The 21,822-nt window shown below is 37.9% G+C and overlaps 1 protein-coding gene across 1 annotated transcript; it reads right to left on the reverse strand.

The window, feature by feature from the left end:
- Positions 1-3,377: 3,377 nt before the first annotated feature.
- On the reverse strand, positions 3,378-4,334 carry LOC147342329 (olfactory receptor 10D1B-like). The gene has a single exon (XM_086384123.1). The coding sequence runs from the start codon at positions 4,332-4,334 to the stop codon at positions 3,378-3,380; it is 957 nt and encodes a 318-aa protein (XP_086240249.1).
- Positions 4,335-21,822: the final 17,488 nt, after the last annotated feature.

The following is a 21,822-nucleotide window of genomic DNA, read 5'->3' on the forward strand; positions in this document are numbered from 1 at the left end:
AAAATTATCAAATCATGAAATATTGTATATGTATTTTGTTGTATATATATGTGCATGTGTATATATATATACACACACATCAATACTAGGTCCTTGATGTAAATGACAAGTAACTCAATATTTTTTTAAATATCTATATTGTCTACTCACTTTGAAAACTCTCAAGAAGCTGATCTCACAGAACTACACAAATTAAAAATCATAGACAAAATTTATGTACTTCTTTCTGCCTCATCATGATTTTACTTATACCCTAATGTTTCATATACAATCCACAAAATATCTTGAATTTAGGGTATGATATATCCTACCTTCCCTGGTGGCTCAGATGGTAAAGAATCCACCTGCAATGCTGGAGACCTGGGTTCGGTCCCTGGGTTGGGAAGATCCCCTGGAGAAGGAAATGGCTACCTACTCCTGTATTCTTGCCTAGAGAATCCCCATGGACAGAAGATTCTGGCGTGATACAATCAATGGGGTCATAAAGAGTAAGAGATAACTGAGCTACTAAGAACACACATGCACACACAACACCTTCAATGACAATTCCTCTGATTCAATATGATTTTAAGGATGTTATTTACCCATTCTGGAGTTCAGTTCCTACATCTGGAAAAATGTGAATGATATTCAACATGTTGAGATGTTAATATAGCCAATTAATAATGTTGTATAAAATTTTTAAAGAGAATTTCTTGGCACATAGTCAGAAACTATACAATGTAACTTATTTTATTCCTTTTCTTTATAAAACTGATTCTGAGTCATGATATAATTCTGTCTCACATTGTACTTTTAGAGTTTAGCATGCCTCACTTAACAAGCTGTGCTAAATACCTCTGTTTTAACCAGAACAAGGGCTACAAATAGGTAGGAATCTTTAGTGAAAGGCTAAGAGTAATCTATTGGTTTGGAGCAGGTATTTTAGATAATCCTGGGACTAAGCAACCAAAGACATTTCAAACAGATAGATGATCAATAACAGTGACAGCTGATAGCTTCCAAATGGATGTCTGAGATGAGAGGTGGCAATAGAGTTAGAAGAGTTTGGCTCCAGAGATGTAATTAAGCATGGTCAAGGCACAGAGTAGAATTAATGGAAAACAATGGAGTCTGGAGAAAAGGATCAGGACTCTATCTCCTTAAAGTCCTGAAACAAAGAGAGAAGTCCAGTTCAGGGAAGAATTCCAGTTGGCAATGAAGGCAAGCCACCTCATCTAGGAAAGCAAGGTAGGAATGTGGGGTCCAAAAATTATTACTGAATGAGTAGAAAACATGACTTCTGCCGTATTTTCTCTTTTTGATAAAAACTCTTTAGGGAACAAGGGCTTGTTCCATTCCAGCTTCATCCCAAGAGCCAGAAGATGTATCTGCCCTTCTGACTCTTGAGATACTTTATAGATTAGAAATAACTGACAGGGGCTTCCCTGGTGATCCAGTGGCAAAGAATCCACCTGCCAATGCAGGATTCATGGGTTTGATCCCTGATCCAGGAAGAAACCACACACCATGGAGCAACTAAGCCCACAATAAGAGAAATCACCATGAGAGGCCCACACATCCCAACTGGGGAGTAAGTCCCACTCACTGCAACTAGAGAAAACCCCATGGAGCAACAAAGACCAGCACAGCCAAAAAATAAATAAGTAAAAGGAATAGCTGACAAATATGTTACTGAGGTTCTGTTTCCTAAAACAAACAAACAAAACTCATCTGGGACTCAGAATTCCTTCTATTCAACAAACAAACTGTTGATTCTATATAGTCAACCCCCACCTAACTCTTGTTTTCTCCTTAACTTTCCTGAACCTACTTTACTTTCAGTGTTGGAAAATGCTTTGCTAAAACTTATCCTGGCATGATGGAGGGATATTTTTGTTAAGTCTAATTTAAAACACAAAGAAATGAGAGCCTGACTTGCTTAGTATAAAATTTCACACAGGAAATATTTTAACCAGGTCTTTAGTGAGCTTCCCTGATGGCTCAGACGGTAAAGAATCTGCTTCCAGTGTAGGAGACACAGTTTTGATCCCTGGGTAGGGAAGATCCCCTGGAGAAGAGAATGGCTACCCATTCCAGTATTCTTGTCTGGAGTTTTCCATGGACAGAGGAGCCTGGTGGGGTGCAGTCCATGGGGTCACAAAGAGTCAGACATGATTGAGCAACTAACAGTGATAAGAATTAATTTGTTCTACTAAAGATGCTGGAAGGAGCATTTCTGTTAGAAAGAATAAAAGGCACAGGGTTTAAGAGAAATGAGTGGGAGAAATGTTCTTCCCTTTAAAAACATGCATCACCTCATCACCCTGATATGAGCTTTTAAACACAATGTTGTGACTGGTTAAAGTGTGGGAGAATCCCTGACTGAACTCTGATCCTGAAAATAAATAAAGGGAGGGCCGACTGGCCTCTACCTCTTCTCTTCCCAGCATCCATTTATCTTCTCATCACATCTTTCTCTTCACATTACCCGCTTCTCTTTCAATCACCAATCACTCTCTTCTCTTCCAATAACTCCTTTCTCTTCCCATCACCATCTTCTCTTCTTATCTCACCCTTCACTTTCCTTCAAATCTCTGCCTGGACTAGAATAGCATGTATTTTATGCTGAGCTCATTAGACAAAGGAAAAAAGAAAGTTAGAGGGACAGGACTAAAGTCACAGCTTTCTTGTAAGCAAAGTATCCAAAACCATGGAACAATAGCAGCTTAGATTTTGCATGGATTGCGGTTGTGCTTGGGATTATAAAGACATACTAAAATTTCTAATACTGAAAAACAACAGAATTAGTCACCCCTTCACAGACTCCTCCTGGCTACCTTCTTCACATTCTCTTTCATCTACAACTTCAAATCACAGTCAAGGCTTGTTTTCATATTAAACACCAATAGACAGGCTTTGTGGGTGATACAACACATTGATACCTATGATTCAGTCATTAGGAGACAAAGGTCCTGAGGTCTCACCCAGAAGTCATTTTCCTTTACACAATTTCTTTTTATTTCAGAAGTCACAGAGTACCACTAGAAGGCATATGGTTGAAACCTTCCCATTTTTCTACAATCCCTGGACCATCAAATGAGGACTTATCTGATGCAGGCTTTTGAGAGGTTAATCATATAATCATGTCAGCCAAGATGAGGAAGTGCTAGGGTAAGGGAGAAGGGAACAGGAGAGGATTAGGAGTAGAGGAAGATACAGAGGGAGGGACAGAAGGCCTAGGCATTTTTGTTGCCAACTGGGAATAGTAGAATATTCTATTATCCCTCCTGAGTAGGATAATTTATTAGTGACCTGGAGCAATTCACTTCATATCGTCTAATCTTAGCTTCTTCATCTGTAAAAGAGAGCAGAGATAATATCTGTGCAAAGTCCTCTCATAAACAATATGGTATGACCTCTATCACTTCATGAATGAGGACCACCTGCTCTAGCACCTTCCTCAGAGAATATTTCACTTCCTTATTTCTCAAGCTGTATATCAAGGGGTTAAGCATGGGGGTGACAAGGTTATTCAGGACCTGAACAGTTGCATTAAGCCAGGGGTTAGGGGTGGGCTGCAGGTAGATGAGAACCACTGGCATAAAGGAGAGGAGGATGGCAGTGAGGTGGGCACTGCAGGTGGAGAAGGCACGCTGTTGGCCTTCAGTTGATCGAATTTGAAGAATTGAGTAAACGATGCAGCTGTAGGAGGTGAGGATGAGAAGGAAGCAGCTGAGGGGCATGAGACCCACACTGATGAATCCCACCATCTCTAGGGCCGAGGTGTCTGCACAAGCCAGCTTTAGCATCACTGGGATATCACAGAAGTAATAGTCCACCCCACTGGAGCCACAGTAGGGCAATTGGAAGGTGAGTGTAGTTAGAAAGATGGCCTGAATGCACCCAAAAAATGAGGTGCCCATGGCCAGGATGGCACACAGTCTGTGACTCATGATTATTGTGTAGCGCAGAGGGTAACATACAGCAACAAAGCGATCATAGGCCATTACTGTGTACAGGAAACACTCGGTACAACCCAGGAAGTGGTAGAAGAAGAGCTGGGACACGCAACCTGAGTAGGAGATGGCTCGGCTGTTCCCTGCTAGGTAGAAGAGCATCTTGGGGGAACTCACAGAGGGAAAAAATATGTCACACACAGACAGTTTACACAGGAAGAAGTACATGGGAGTGTGCAGCCGAGTGGAGGAGACAATTGCCAGTAGGATGAGCAGGTTCCCCATAAGGGTGAAGATGTAGAAGGACAGAAACAGGACAAAGAGCATGGTCTCCAGGTCCTCTGTGTGCGGGATACCCAGCAGAATAAACTCAGTCACCTCTGAGGTGTTCCTCATCTGTGTTAGAATGTTGGACTTCAAAATAGAATACAGGTCTCCAAGTGTCAGCACTGATGTCAAACCAAGAAGCTATTTAATAAAGGATAAGCAATTATTTAATTATCTCATTATGTGTCCTTCTAGCAAGTGTAATTTACAAAACATTAATAAACTAAATACTTTTAAAGGAACATTATAAATATATAAAGTGACTTTATTGAAATTATTCCATTTAAGTGAAATTATTCCATATGAAAATGCTTTAATTAAAATAATAGCTTTTGACTATTTGCAAGTGTTATGCTAATTTCTTTTATTTTTAAATTTAAGTCTCAGAAACAACCTTATTAAGTGAAAGAAGACATACGAGCACAGGAGTTTTTAGTAACTTGATCATGTAGCTAGAAAATAACTTGATGTGAGATTAAAACTCCTGTCTGATCGCAAAGTCAAACTTCTAACCTTTTTACTGTGAAAGCTCCTAGGAATTTTTACTTAGAGAAGCTGAGACCTGATTTTCATCTTCAAATAATTGAAGAGCTGCTATGTAGATATGGCTGTGTGCTCATCCATAGCAAATGATGTGTACAAAAGTGGAACTAGTAAAAGTTAGATTTTATTTCAGTATAGGAAAAAATTAACGGCTAAGTTGCCTTATTAAGTGTTGTGTTCTCATCATGATAAGGGTTTGATTATTTGTATGATGATATTCTTTCAGATATGAAGAACTTGCATTCCCAATTTAAATGCAATTATTTCCTACTTGCACCTTTAATATCCTCTGAAATTCTTTGCCTTTATTACTTTGTTCATTTTCTCAAATATATCTGAAGAGGCACAAATTTAACAAGTGATTCTCCTAGTAAGCAGATGGCTTTGATTTAAATATGATAAATCTATCTGCCTCTATAACAATAAGAATTATGAATATAGTTATAAAAGTTACAATAACAGCTTGATACCATTCTTAATGTATCTTAATAAAAGATAGACACGTGCCATGGAGAAGGCCAGAATGCCACTGAGCAAGAGTCCTTTAAAATGACAGAAACTCTTTGGGACGCTTTTGTGTTTGGTGTGTAGTTTTTTATTTTTCTTTAAAGCAAGTAGGAACCTGCTATAAAGCACAGGGAGTTCAGGTCGGTGCTCTGTGATGACCTACAGGTGTGGGATGGGAAGATAGGAGGGAGGCTCAAGAGGGGAGGAATATGTGTATGAATCTGATTCATGCCATTATAGAGCAGAAAATAACACAACATGCTTGTAAAATAATTATAGTCCAATTTTTAATATAAAAATTAATTAATTAAAAGAGACAAAACCTGAGTTATGTTAATAGAAATATGTCCAGGCACTACTGAATACTTCAGGTACATTAACACCTTTAGTTCTTACTACAATTCTCTGAGGTGGGTAGGGTTAATTCCTGTTTACATTAGGAAACTGAGGCACAAAGAGTTTTAAAAAATTGACAAAGTTCCTACATCTGTTAGGTGGTAGAGTTGGCTCTCCCACAAAGAACAATAGGAACATCTGCTGAGTTACTAATTCTGCCTTTCTAACATTCATGCAAAATAATAACCTTAAAATAAAGATATGTTTATATTTCTTATTTGTTATCATGTAATTTTATGATCTCTTAATTCTCACAAAATCCTTGTGAAGTAGTGGTAATGAACCCCAATTTCTAAAAAAGAACACTGACATTCAGAGAGCTAGAAACTTTGCTAAAACTAAAAAGTGAAGAGCAAGTCATACTAAAATCTTCTGATTTGAAGTTTAGTGTCCCCCACCCCCCAAAAAAAAGACAATATAGAAGCAAATTGCCCCTTTATGACTGAAAATCCACTCACAGATTCATTCTTATGATTTAGAGAAGTCTTCCAGGCTCCCCCTCAACCATTAATTGTCTTTATTTACTATTCACTGAAACATTTATGGTACTAGATTGTAGCTCCAGAGAGGGAGGTGAGTCTCAATATCATATTATATTTCAATAGGTCCCATAGCTACAGAGAAATTTCATTTCCTGAGGACGATTCCCAAGGGAATATCTCAGATTATGGTGCAACATCAATGAAAATTTTCATCATTAAGAAATACCAGCCTATTTCTTTATTTCACTTCTATTTATAAGTTCCAATATTCTTTAAGTTTTGCAGATATTTTCCCCACCCAACTGGCCTGAAATGGTCTCACTCAGAAATAAATCCTACCTCTATACCTGGGAGTTGAAGTTTCACTTTTGCAAGTCTGTGCATTTATATTAACACAAAAGCATTTATATAAAATAAGTATTCACATTTTACTTTATAAGTGCATATGTGGGTGGTAGAAATTGGTCAAGAAAATCAAAGGGGACAAAGTCAAGCATGGTTCTTTGAACCCTGATACTTCAAAGACTGATGAATTAAATGTGTATCAGAAGGGAAGGATACTTTTTTCATATGATTCACACATGTGAAAGGTTATACATATGAAAAAAACAAATTCAAGTTTGGAAAGGAAAATCTAGGGTTCACTCTAGGTATTGTGGATGATGCTATAGATTTGTATGTTATCCTCTCCAGGATAAGAGCTGAAACTCTGAATGAGCATGTTGCAGAATTAATACCAACTAATGCCATAGTTCTTCATCCCTTGGTTTATAGAAATCAAGCATTCCTGAAAAACAAAAAGAAGATAAGCTGATCTGGCCAAGTCTTCATAAGAAAAGGTATATGGCAAAACCAATACAATATTGTAAACTAATTAGCCTCCAATTAAAATAAATAAATTTAAACAAACAAACAAAAGAGATAGTATATCCTTATGATCCTAACCAACATCACAAGAACAGTTGAGTGTAGTGTCTCTTGCACAAATCAGAAAAGGAAACTTTCACAAACATTTAAGTACAAAACTTTATTAATTATTATAATACCTTTATTCCCTAAATGTCTCTCATTTTGTCATTGTAAAAAATCATTTACAGTAATAAATGTCTAATTTCATCAACAAAAGAGGCTGCAGGGGCAAACACTGGTATTTGCCATTGTAACCCATCTTCTTTCCACATTTCATAAACTATAACATCTCAAATGTTATACAACATTTCCAACAATTCCTGAGACACCATTGGCCCACAACAACTAGTCTTAGTGTGCTGATGTAAGAGTGTAGCGTCTATTACAAATCATATTATTTTCACATACCAACTAGGCAGCAATCAAGTTATTTTCATGAGCCTATAGATCTGTCTTCTAGATCTACACAGAGTACATTCTGTCTTCTAGATCTATACAGAGTACATTTTGTATGGATCTTCATTATATTCTCCTATGCGTTTTGAAGATCACAGAAGTTATATTATGTAATAAAGTGTTTAAGGATTTGTATGACTGACCTAACAAACCCTTCTTAGAATATGAGAAAGCTGAAGGAAGAAGACTTCTGCTCATAAATGCATTTCAGTCCAAATGTATCAGAATATTAACTTTCTCTGTTTCTGATTAAATTTCTGAAGCCACTTTCCAGTGGTTTTGGGTACCTTGAATTATCAGGTAACAAAGAAAGTACAGAAGTGAGTGTGTCTGGTTCTCACATTCTAACAGACTTGACTGAATCCATGATGATTTATGAATCATGAGTATAAACATTGAAATACCCTAAATCCAGCAACAGGAAATAAATTTTCACAAATAATTTATACTAATTAACTTCCTTCAGGTATTAAAATGACCTTCAAAATCCACTTGTAATTCAATTCTCTCTCATCAGCATAAATGCTTGTGAGAAAGAAATTGAAACTATTATTAAGTCAAATAGAATGATAGATTTGATGCTTCTCTTTTGGGAGCCATGGAAGACGTGGGTTGGATCCTAGATTTGGAATATTCCCTGGAGTAAGAAATGGCACTCCACTCCAGTATTATTGCCTGAAAAATTCCATGGGCACAGGAACTTGGTAGGCTACAGTCTATGGGGCCTCAAAGAGTTGGACATGGCTGAACAACTGAGCACACACACACACACACATCCAGTGACAGCATCTTCAATTTGTAACCCTGAGTTGCCTGGATTAGCAACCCATTGACTTGGTAATGGTAAGCCTGACATGACCAGTATACAGAGTAAGTATTCACATATTATTTCTTTTATAAGCACGTGGGAGGGTGGTAGAAATTGGTCAAGAAAATCAAAGAGGAGAAAGTTAAGCATGGTTATTTGATACCTCAAAGATGTTGAATTGAATGTGACTCAGAAGGGAAGAATACTTTTTCATATGATTCATAAATATGAAAAATTATACATATGTAAGAAATATCCTAGTTTGGAAAGGAAGATCTAGGGTTCGCTCTAGGTATTGTGGCTGATGTGGCTTCTAGTATAGTGCCAGAAGTATGCAATAGATTCACACTTGTTTTCTAGAGTCCAGTCACACAACTAAAACAAGGCAAACTCTAGGATTCTTTAGTATCACCTAACACTAACAACGGAGAAGGCAATGGCACCCCACTCCATTACTCTTGCCTGGAAAATCCTATGGACGGAGGAGCCTGGTAGGCTACAGTCCATGGGGTCGCTAAGAGTCGGACACGACTGAGCGACTTCACTTTCACTTTTCACTTTCATGCATTGGAGAAGGAAATGGCAACCCACTACAGTGTTCTTGCCTGGAGAATCCCAGGGACAGGGGAGCCTGGTAGGCTACCGTCTATGGGGTCACACAGAGTCGGACATGACTGAAGTGACTTAGCGTAGCTTAACACTAACATAAAAGGATATTGTAAAAAGACTTAAAGAGAATACATCAGATTAGATCAGATCAGATCAGTCGCTCAGTTGTGTCCAACTCTTTGCAACCCCATGAATCGCAGCACGCCAGGCCTCCCTGTCCATCACCAACTCCCGGAGTTCACTCAGATTCACGTCCATTGAGTCAGTGATGCCATCCAGCCATCTCATCCTCTGTCGTCCCCTTCTCCTCTTGCCCCCAATCCCTCCCAGCATCAGAGTCTTTTCCAATGAGTCAACTCTTCGCATGAGGTGGCCAAAGTATGGGAGTTTCAGCTTCAGCATCATTCCTTCCAAAGAAATCCCAGGGCTGATCTCCTTCAGAATGGACTGGTTGGATCTCCTTGCAGTCCAAGGGACTCTCAAGAGTCTTCTCCAACACCACAGTTCAAAAGCATCAATTCTTCGGCGCTCAGCCTTCTTCACAGTCCAACTCTCACATCCATACATAACCACAGGAAAAACCATAGCCTTGACTAGATGAACCTTTGTTGGCAAAGTAATGTCTCTGCTTTTGAATATGCTATCTAGGTTGGTCATAACTTTCCTTCCAAGGAGTAAGTGTCTTTTAACTTCATGGCTGCAGTCACCATTTGCAGTGATTTTGGAGCCCCCCAAAATAAAGTCTGACACTGTTTCCACTGTTTCCCCATCTATTTGCCATGAAGTGGTGGGACCGGATGCCATGATCTTCGTTTTCTGAATGTTGAGCTTTAAGCCAACTTTTTGACTTTCCACTTTCACTTGCATCAAGAGGCTTTTTAGTTCCTCTTCACTTTCTGCCATAAGGGTGGTGTCATCTGCATATCTGAGGTTATTGATATTTCTCCCAGCAATCTTGATTCCAGCTTGTGTTTCTTCCAGTCCAGCGTTTCTCATGAAGAGAATACATGATGCACTAAAAAAGATAATGCATTATAGCAGGTCAGATGGCTTTCATGTATTATAAAAAAAAGTGCAATTTAAGAATGCACAGAAACACACACACACAGACAGAGAGACACATGCAAACTGAGAGACACCAACACACAAACATAGAGACAGAGAGACACACACACTGAGAGAGAATCATAAACACTGAAAGATAGAAACACACACACACTGATAGACACAAACATACAGAGACACATACACACACTGAAAGACATAGATACACACTGAAAGACATAGACACACACACCGAGAGACACATACTGTGAAGAGACACACACGCATGCTCAGTGAGAGAGAGGCACAGAACGAGAGAAAGCACACACACACTGACACATATACATACACAGACACACACTGAGAGAGAGACATACACACTGAGACAGACACACACACACACTGAGAGACACACACACTGAGAGAGACAGACATACACACGGAGAGAGAGGCCACACTCACACCGACACACAGACACTGGGAGAGAGACACACATACGTAAAACCTGAGAGACACACACACACATAGACACACACAATGAGATAGAGAAACACACAATGAGACAGAGACACATGAACACACTGAGAGAGCCACATGCACACAAACTGAGAGAAAGAGAGACCCACACATACAGTGTGAGACACACACATACTGAAATAGACACACCCAGTGAGACACACACACACACACACAGAAACACACAGGAAAAAAAAAAGCAAAATATGAAACTTTGAAATTACTGTTTATCTATCTATCTATGAAAGTATGTGTATGCACTTACCTAAAACCATTTTTTATTCACTTAACATTCTCTTTGAAAAGCAAAATATTTTAATTTTGATGAAATCCACACTATCAATTCTTATGAATTATGCTTTCGGGGTTATATCTAGAAATTTTTTCCAAGTCCAGTGTTGGTTCTCAAAGCAACTTAATGACTTAAGAAGTCAGATATTCACAAGTTAGGATTTGGGAAAAATACTTTTCCAGATTAGATGTGCAAAAGGTAGAGATTACAGTCATTATACTGCTATTGGTTTTGTTGTTTTTTATCGAACAAAAGAAAGAACATTAGTGATAACTGCTAGAAGATATTTAATCAACTGAGGGTTTTTATCAATTGTAGAGAAGAACAGAGGGAGAGATGGTGTTGATGACTTTAGTGGGTCCATGGATCCAGATCATCCTTAGTATTTCTTTTAATCTGTGTCTCAGTGATGTTTATTAGAGAAAAAACTCGGAGACAAATGGCATCACAGGCCATATGAATATGAAATACTGTCAATATAATGCCACTAAATGTATGGGTATATGTTGATAAATATATATTGACATGTGGGCTAAAATTAAATATCAACTTACACAATAAAATAGCTAGTCATGTAGACTAAACAATCATTCTCATATTATTTCTGATCAAAAGAATATTCCTTTCTCTAGCATTTTCTTTAGGGCAACATTGACATCTCTGTTCTGTCGGCTATAAATCAGGGGATTCAGTATGGACACAACAATAGTGTAAAACAGAGAGGACACTTTTCCTTCGTCCATGAAACTGACCAATGATGGCTGCAGATACATGAATGCTGCAGATTCATAGAAAACAGCAACAGCTAAGATGTGGGAGCTGCATGTGCTGAAGGTTTTGAACCATGGAAGACTCCGGGATGCTTGGCCTCCGAAGGAGAAGAATTCAATCCGGGACCAGAGACAAGGCTTGATCACTCAGAGCTTTTGTGTAATAAAGTTTCATTAACGTATAAAAGAGATCGAGAAAGCTTCTGACATAGACATCAGAAGAGGGCAGAAAGAGTGCCCCCTTGCTAGTGTTAGCAATGGAGTTATATACGTTTTAATTAGTTATTACAATGAATCAAAAGAATGTTTAGACGTTGTAAAAATCTTACTAGACATGCTCCCACAATTTACATTTTTAAGATAACAGGATGAGCCAGAAGGTTTTCAGGAAGGAGAAACTGTCCTCAAGCAGAATATGTTGTTGTTATGTAATCCTTAGTACAGAGTTTAAACTGAGTTGTTTGTTGTGTAATCATCAGTTCAAGGCTTAAAGATAAAAATGTTTTATGTGCCTAAGACTAAGGAATGAAGAGGGAAAAAACAATGTCCTTTCCTCTTCCTTGAGAATTCCAGACCCCTATCTCCTTGGGGACCCCTGGCCTTCTTATCATCCTGCCTAGGAACTGACTCAAAATTCTTCAAGCCAGGCTTCAGCAATACGTGAACAGTGATGTTCAAGCTGGTTTTAGAAAAGGCAGAGGAATCAGAGATCAAATTGCCAACATCTGCTGGATCATGGAAAAAGCAAGAGAGTTCCAGAAAAACATCTATTTCTGCTTTATTGACTATACCAAAGCCTTTGACTGTGTGGATCACAATAAAGTGTGGAAAATTCTCAAAGAGATGGGAATATCAGACCACATGACCTGCCTCTTGAGAAATCCATATGCAGGCCAGGAAGCAACAGTTAGAACTGGACATGGAACAACAGACTGGTTCCAAATAGGAAAAAGAGTTCGTCAAGGCTGTATATTGTCACCCAGCTTATTTAATTTATATGCAGAGTACATCATGAGAAACGCTGGGCTGAAAGAAGCACAAGCTGGAATCAAGATTGCTGGGATAAATATCAATAACCTCAGATATGCAGATGACACCACCCTTATGGCAGAAAGTGAAGAGGAACTAAAAAGCCTCTTGATGAAAGTGAAAGTGGAGAGTGAAATGGTTGGCTTAAAGCTCAACATTCAGAAAATGAAGATCATGGCATCCGGTCCCATCACTTCAAGGGAAATAGATGGGGAAATAGGGGAAATAGTGTCAGACTTTATTTTCTTTGGGCTCCAAAATCACTGCAGATGGTGATTGCAGCCATGAAATTAAAAGATGCTTACTCTTTGGAAGGGAAGTTATGACCAACCTAGATAGCATATGCAAAAGCAGAGACATTACTTTGCCAACAAAGGTCCGTCTACTCAAGGCTATGGTTTTTCCAGTGGTCATGTATGGATGTGAGAGTTGGACTGTGAAGAAGGCTGAGCGCTGAAGAATTGATGCCTTTAAACTGTGGTGTTGGAGAAGACTCTTGAGAGTCCCTTGGACTGCAAGGAGATCCAACCAGTCCATTCTGAAGGAGATCAGCCCTGGGATTTCTTTGGAAGGAATGATGCTGAAGCTGAAACTCCCGTACTTTGGCCACCTCATGCGAAGTGTTGACTCATTGGAAAAGACTCTGATGCTGGGAGGGATTGGGAGCAGGAGAAGAAGGAGACAACAGAGGATGAGATGGCTGGATGGCATTACTGACTCAATGGACATGAGTCTGAATTAACTCCAGGAGTTGGTGATGGACAGGGAGGCCTGGCATGCTGCGATTCATGGGGTCACAAAGGGTCGGACACGACTGAGCGACTGAACTGAACTGAGGAATTGAACCTTTCAATTGAAAGTTAAAGGAGAAGCAGGCAGTACAAGATGAGATGGTTGGAGAGTATCACTGACTCAGTTGACATGAATTTGAGCAAACTCAGGGAGACAGTGGAGGAAAAAGGAGCCTGGTGTGCTGTAGTCAATGAGTTTGCAAAGAATTGAACACGACTTAGTGACTGAAGAACAATAAGAACATGTGTGCCATGAGATTTGGAAGCACTGTACTGGACTTATATCTGGAGTTCTGTATTTAGTTATAGATATCTTTTTGAAGGAGAGATAAGTGAGAAGACATACAAACATCTATAAAAAGCTTGGAAAATATTTGAAGGTAATGGGATAACTTGCAGACGTCATCATATATGCTAAGAAAAGCAAAAAGAAAAGATTTTTTTTTTTTTTTTGGTGCAGGGTGTTTGAAAAAATTAAAACATTCTCTTTAATCAAAGTAAGAAAAATATTTTAACATTTGAATGCCTAGAACTGGAATGAACTATTAATTCCCATCACAAAATGCACTAAACCCTAAACCAGATAATGATCCACATTCAGGGACACTGGAGAAAAGATTTCCTTTAAAGATTTTAGAACAAAATAAAAAATGCCACACTCTTTTGCCCCTCTCCATCCTTAGTTTTTGTAATCAAATTCCTCTGGTACACAACTTTTGATTCTTTCAATTTGGGGACCATGTCATGTTTTCTCAGTTGTCTGTCTTTTTGTTTTTTCACATGAAATAATCTTACCAACTCTCTTTATTTATGTTCGTTTGTAAATATGTTCTATTTTCTTTTCAAATCTTCTTTAAGATAGAAGTAATCATGAAACCATTCTCCAACACCTTGCAATTTATTTAACCTTCCTACTTCAAGTTCAGAAAACTTTCATTTCTAAACAGCACATTTTTAAACTTCAGTTCAGTTCAGTTCAGTTCAGTTTCTCAGTAGTTTCCGACTCTTTGCGACCCCATGAACTGCAGCACACCAGGCCTCCCTGTCCATCACCAACTCCCGGAGTTCACCCAAACTCATATCCATTGAGTCGGTGATGACATCCAGCCATCTCATCCTCTGTTGTCCCCTTCTCCTCCTGCCCCCAATCCCTCCCAGCATCAGGGTCTTTTCCAATGAGTCAACTCTTCGCATGAGGTGGCCAAAATATTGGAGTTTCAGCCTCAGCATCAGTCCTTCCAAAGAACACCCAGGATTGGTCTCCTTTAGGATGTACTGGTTGGATCTCCTTGAAGTCCAAGGGACTCACAAGAGTCTTCTCCAACACCACAGTTCAAAAGCATCAATCCTTTGGCGCTCAGCTTTCTTCACAGTCCAACTCTCACATCCATACATGACCACTGGAAAAACCATAGCCTTGACTAGATGGACCTTGGTTGGCAAAGTAATGTCTCTGCTTTTGAATATGCCATCTAGGTTGGTCATAACTTTCCTTCCAAGAAGTAAGCATCTTTTAATTTCATGGCTGCAATCACCATCTGCAGTGATTTTGGAGCCCCAAAAATAAAGTCTGACACTGTTTCCCCATCTATTTGCCATGAAGCAATGGGAGCAGATGCCATGATCTTAGTTTTCTGAATGCTGAGCTTTAAGCCAACTTTTTCAATCTCCTCTTTCACTTTCATCAAGAGGCTTGTTAGTTCCTCTTCACTTTCATATACCATAAGTCAGATGATGCACTGAATCAGACTTGTCCACCTCTGTATAACAAGTAAATTACATAGTGTTGAAGACATAGGAAGATATAAATGGGATTTTATAAGTAATTCCATGCATGAATATATGATGAATATTTGCCTGAATTTTCAGGGTATTATTTCCAGTCTTAATAGTCTCAAGTCACAAATGTGCGATGAATACGCTCACCTTTATTCTTGCTGGAAATCACAACACCAAATTTTATTTGCAACAGGCTTCCTTTGACTCAGAAGATAACTCTGTGTTGGTGTCAGGAATGATAGGTACCCAGCATTCTGCTGTCTTTAGTGTCGAGAGGGCCGGCCTAGCCCAGATCTCAGAACCCCTTTTGAAGCTGGTCTGCATCACAGGTCAGCATCTCTAATTTTAAATCTTCAGTGTGTATTTCTTCAGCTTCAAGGTAGCAAATATCTGTACCTTTCTCAGTTCTTCCCTGAGCTGTTGTGATCACTGTGCTATGAAGGTGTGTCCTGGATTTCCTATATGTCAGGCAATAAAAAACATGGACTCAAATACTCTGCAAGGATTTCCATTTCTCAGGAGACAAGCTCTTGAGAAAAGAAGCAGTTGCAGTTGACATGTGCCCAGTTGTCTAACTTTTTCCTTTAAGAGGGATTCTCTGTCAATCCTGAACTCATCAATTAGTGATCAAGATTTCTTCACAGGATCTTCTGGAGATTTTTTCAAAATCATATCCTCAACCAGAAGTTCTGAGGAGCATTTGAGATTTTGAGATTCTGAATTTTTTTTTAATTAATTAATTTTAATTGGAGGCTAATTACTTTAAAATATTGTAGTGGTTTTTACCATACATTCAGATGAATCAGCCATGGGTATACATGTGTCCCCCATCCTGAACCACCCTCCCACTTCCCTCCCCATCCCATCCCTCAGGGTCTTCCCAGTAATACTAGCCTTGAGCACCCTGTCTCATGCATCAAACCTGGACTGGTGATCTATTTCACATATGGTAATATATATGTTTCAATGCTATACTCTCAGATCATCCCAACCTCGCCTTCTCGCACAGAGTCCAAAAGTCTGTTCCTTACATCTATGTCTCTTTTGCTGTCTCGCATATAGGGTCATCTTTACTATCTTTCTAAATTCCATAAATATGTGTTATTATACTGTATTAGTGTTTTTCTTTTTTACTTACTTCACTCTGTATAATAGGCTCCAGTTTCATCCCCCTCATTAGAACCTATTCAATTGCATTCTTTTTAATAGCTGAGTAATACTCCATTGTGTATATGTACTACAGCTTTATTATCCATTAGACTGCTGATGGACATCTAGGTTGCTTCCATATCCTAGCTTATTGTAAACAGTGCTGCAATGAACATTGGGTCTTATTTGTCTCTTTCAATTCTGCTTTCCTTGGTGTGTATGCCCAGCAGTGGGATTGCTGGGTTGTATGGCAGCTCTATTTCCAGTTTTCCTAAGGAATCTCCACACTGTTCTCCATAGTGGATGTACTAGTTTGCCTTCCCACCAACACTGTAAGAAGGTTCCCTCTTCTCTGCACCCTCTCCAGCATTTATTGTTTGTAGATTTTTTGATAGCAGCCATTCTGACTGGCGTGAGATGGTACATCATTGTGGTTTTGATTTACATTTCTCTGATAATGAGTGATGTTGAACATCTTTTCATGTGTTTGTTTGCCATCTGTAGATCTTCTTTAGAGAAATGTCTGTGTAGTTCTTTGTCCCATTTTTTGATTGGGTTGTTTATTTTTCTGGAATTGAGCTGAATGAGCTGCTTGTATATTTTTGAAATGAATTCTTTGTCAGTTGCTTCGTTTGCTATTGTTTTCTCCCATTCTGAAGGCTGTCTTTTCACCTTGCTTATAGTTTACTTCTTTGTGCAAAAGCTTTTGAGTTTAATTAGGTCACATTTATTTTTGCTTTTATTTTCATTACTCTGGGAAGTGGGTCATAGAAGATCCTGCTGTGATTTATGTCAGAGTGTTTTGCCTAGAAGAGCTAACACCTATCCTACTGAAATTGTTCTAGAAAATTGCAGAGGAACATAAACTGCCAAGCTCATTCTATGAGGCCACCATTACCCTAATACCAATACCAGACAAAGATACTACAGGAAAAAAAAAAAAAAAAAAAAACTACTGGCCAATATCACTGATGAACATGATGCAAAAATCCTCAACAAAATTCAGCAAACAGAATCCCACAACATATTAAAAAGAGCATACATCATGACCAAATGGTCTTTATCCCAGGGATGCAAGGATTCTTCAATATTCACAAATCAATCAATGTGATGCACCACATTAACAAATTGAAAGATAAAAACCATATGATTATCTCAGTAGATGCAGAGAAAGCCTTTGACAAAATTTAATATCCATTTATGATAAAAACTCTCCAGAAAGCAGGCATAGAGGGAACATACCTCAACATAATAAAGCAATACATGATAAACCCCAGGAAATATTATCCTCACTGGTGAAAAACTGAAACCATTTCCCCTAAAGTCAGGAAAAAGGCCAGGGTGCCCACTTTCACCACTACTATTCAACATAGTTTTGGAAGTTCTAGCTACATCAATCAGAGAAGAAAAAGAAATAAATGGAATCCAGATTGGAAAAGAAGAAATAAAATTCTCACTGTTTGCAGATGACATGATCCTCTACATAGAAAACCCCAAAGACACCACCAGAAAATTACTAGGGCTAATCAGTGAATATAGTAAAGTTGCAGGATATAAAATCAACACACAGAAATCCCTTGCATTCCTATAAACTAACAATGAGAAAACAGAAAGAGAAATTAAGGAAACAATTCCATTCACCATTGCAATGAAAAGAATAAAATACTTAGGAATAAATCTACCTAAAGAAACTAAAGACCTATATATAGAAAACTATAAAACACTGAAAGAAATCAAAGATGACACAAATAGATGGAGAAATATACCAAGTTCATGGATCGGAAGAATCAATATAGTGAAAATGAGTATACCACCCAAAGCAATCTATAGACTCAATACATGCCCTATGAAGCTACCAATGGTATTTTTCAGAGAATTAGAACAAATAATTTCACAATTTGTATGGAAATGCAAAAAACTTGAATATCCAAGGCAATCTTGAGAACGAAAAATGGAACAGGAGGAATCAACCTGCCTGAATTCAGGCTATACTACAAAGCTACAGTCATCAGGACAGTATGGTTCTGGCACAAAGAGAAATATAGATCAATGGAACAAATAGAAAGCCCAGAGATAAATCCACACACCTATGGACACCTTATCTTTGACAAAGGAGGCAAGAATATACAATGGAGAAATACAATCTCTTTAACAAGTGGTGCTGCGAAAACTGGTCAAACACTAATAAAATAATGAAAATCAAACACTTTCTAACACCATACACAAAAATAAACTCAAAATGGATTAAAGATCTAAATGTAAGATGAGAAACTATAAAACTCCTACAGATTCTGCATCTTTACAGGCTCCTAGCCAGAGCTACCAGTTCCCAGTTCACTGTGTGAATAAAAGGTTTTAGAGGATAAGCAACATTCTGATAAATTATCTTAATGTTAATGTGGCAACAGATTTTAAAATGATGAACAAATCATTTATCTTGTACAAAACTATATTTAATCCATTTTATGTGTAAATACATAATATACATATTAATTCAAAGTAAAATCTATATGTTATTGGATTTAAAGTTATGGGGTACGAATTCAGAATATTGACTTAATTTTTTTTATATTTTAGGGGCTTACTATTAATGATCCTAGTTTCTAAATTGCATATATAAACTGTTTTAATAGACACTTATGTTTCATACTTCTTCTATTCTTATATATTAGATTTTCAATTTTTATTCTAAAATAGGAAATTTGGAAGTATACATAAAATGATTGATTCAAGATAAATTGCACATTCAAGTTGAGAGATCTTATAGTTAAATATAAGAGGATTCAGTTATTTATTTATTTATTTATTTTCTGGATAGGCATAATTTTTTTTAAATTTAATTTACTTTTATTTTATAACTTTACAATATTGTATTGGTTTTGCCATATATCAGAATGAATCTGCCACAGGTATACATGTGTTCCCCATCCTGAACCCTCCTCCCTCCGCCCTCTCCATATCACTCCTCTGGGTCATCCCAGTGCACCAGCCCCAAGCATCCAGTATTGTGCATCGAACCTGGACTGGTGACTCATTTCATATATGATATTATACATGTTTCAATGCCATGCTCCCAAATCATCCCACCCTCTCCCTCTTCCACAGAGTCCAAAAGACTGTTCTATACATCAGTGTCTCTTTTGCTGTCTCGTATATGGGGTTATTGTTATCATCTTTCTAAATTCCATATATATGCATTAGTATACTGTATTGGTGTTTTTCTTTCTGGCTTACTTCACTCTGTATAATAGGCTCCAGTTTCATCCACCTCATTAGAACTGATTCAAATGTATTCTTTTTAATGGCTGAGTAATACTCCATTGTGGATATGTACCACAGCTTTCTTAGCCATTCATCTGCCAATGGACATCTAGGTTGCTTCCATGTCCTGGCTATTATAAACAGTGCTGTGATGAACATTGGGGTACACGTGTCTCTTTCAATTCTGGTTTCTTCAGTGTGTATGCCCAGCAGTGGGATTGCTGGATCATAAGACAGTTCTATTTCCAGTTTTTTAAGGAATCTCCACACTGTTCTCCATAGTGGCTGTACTAGTTTGCATTCCCACCAACAGTGTAAGAGAGTTCCCTTTTCTCCACACCCTCTCCAGCATTTATTGCTTGTAGACTTTTGGATCACAGCCATTCTGACTGGCATGAAATGGTACCTCATAGTGGTTTTGATTTGCATTTCTCTGATTGAGCATCTTTTCATGTGTTTGTTAGCCATCTGTATGGCTTCTTTGGAGAAATGTCTATTTAGTTCTTTGGCCCATTTTTTGATTGGGTCATTTATTTTTCTGGAGTTGAGCTGTAGGAGTTGCTTGTATATTGTTGAGATTAGTTGTTTGTCGGTTGCTTCATTTGCTATTATTTTCTCCCATTCTGAAGGCTGTCTTTTCACCTTGCTAATAGTTTCCTTTGTTGTGCAGAAGTTTTAAGTTTAATTAGGTCCCATTTGTTTATGTTTTCTTTTATTTCCAATATTCTGGGAGGTGGGTCATAGAGGATCCGGCTGTGATGTCAGAGAGTGTTTTGCCTATGTTCTCCTCTAGGAGTTTTATAGTTTCTGGTCTTACATTTAGATCTTTATTCCATTTTGAGTTTATTTTTGTGTATGGTGTTAGAAAGTGTTCTAGTTTCATTCTTTTACAAGTGGTTGACCAATTTTCCCAGCACCACACGTTAAAGAGATTGTCTTTTCTCCATTGTAAATTCTTGCCTCCTTTGTGACATATAAGGTGTCCATAGGTGCGTGGATTTATCTCTGGGCTTTCTATTTTGTTCCATGGATCTATATTTCTGTCTTTGTGCCAGTACCATACTGTCTTGATGACTGTGGCTTTGTAGTAGAGCCTGAAGTCAGACAGATTGATTCCTCTATTACCATTCTTCTTTCTCAAGATTGCTTTGGCTATTCGAGGTTTTTTGTATTTCCACACAAATTGTGAAATTATTTGTTCTAGCTCTGTGAAGAATACCCTTGGTAGCTTGATAGGGATTGCATTGAATCTATAAATTGCTTTGGGTAGTATACTCATTTTCACTATATTGATTCTTCTAATCCATGAACATGGTATATTTCTCCATCTATTAGTGTCCTCTTTGATTTCTTTCACCAGTGTTTTATAGTTTTCTGTATATAGGTCTTTAGTTTCTTTAGGTAGATATATTCCTAAGTATTTTATTCTTTTCGTTGCAATGGTGAATGGAATTGTTTCCTTAATTTCTCTTTCTATTTTCTCATTATCAGTGTATAGGAATGCAAGTAATTTCTGTGTGTTGATTTTATATCATGCAACTTTACTATATTCATTGATTAGTTCTAGTAATTTTCTGGTGGAGTCTTTAGGGTTTTCTATGTAGAGGATTTTAAAGTTTATACTTGTGTTACATTGAAAGTGAAAGTCACTCAGTTGTGTCTGACTCTTTGTGACCCTATGAACTATAGAATCCATGGAATTCTCCAGGCCAGAATACTGGAGTGGGTAGCCTTTCCCTTCTGCTTGGGATCTTTCCAACCCAGGCATCAAACCGAGGTCTCCCACAAGGCAGGTAGATTCCTACCTGCTGAGCCACAAGTGAAGCTAGCCCTTCTGAATTTTAGATACTCATTTAAACTCATTAAAATATCAGGGGAGTTTTTTTTTTTTTAATTGTCCTTAATATCAATACCGATGGTGAACACTATACCAATTAAGTCAAAATTTTAGCATGTGAGGTCATATATCAATATTTTTCAAAAGCTTCTCAACTTTTAATGTGCATAGAAATAACCTAAGCATCTTGATCAAAAGCAGATTCTGATAGTAAGTCTCATGTATGGCTTGAGAGTATACATTTTAAATAAAATCTCTCAGATGTTTCCACTATTTCTCATCTATAGATCACTCTGAGAAACAAGGTGCTAGAGAATCTCTTGTTTTGAATACCTTCCACTGGAGTTCTTTCAGTTTCAAGGAAAATCCACCATACCTA

Source organism: Bos grunniens, chromosome 29, assembly GCF_055505025.1.
Source record: "Bos grunniens cultivar Pamir isolate PY7600 chromosome 29, Bosgru_T2T1.0, whole genome shotgun sequence".
Classification (NCBI taxonomy): Eukaryota; Metazoa; Chordata; class Mammalia; order Artiodactyla; family Bovidae; genus Bos; species Bos grunniens.

Bases quoted from the DNA above. Each gene is read 5' to 3' on its own strand.
- LOC147342329 (XM_086384123.1), bottom strand. From the start codon at position 4,334: ATGAGGAACACCTCAGAGGTGACTGAGTTTATTCTGCTGGGTATCCCG.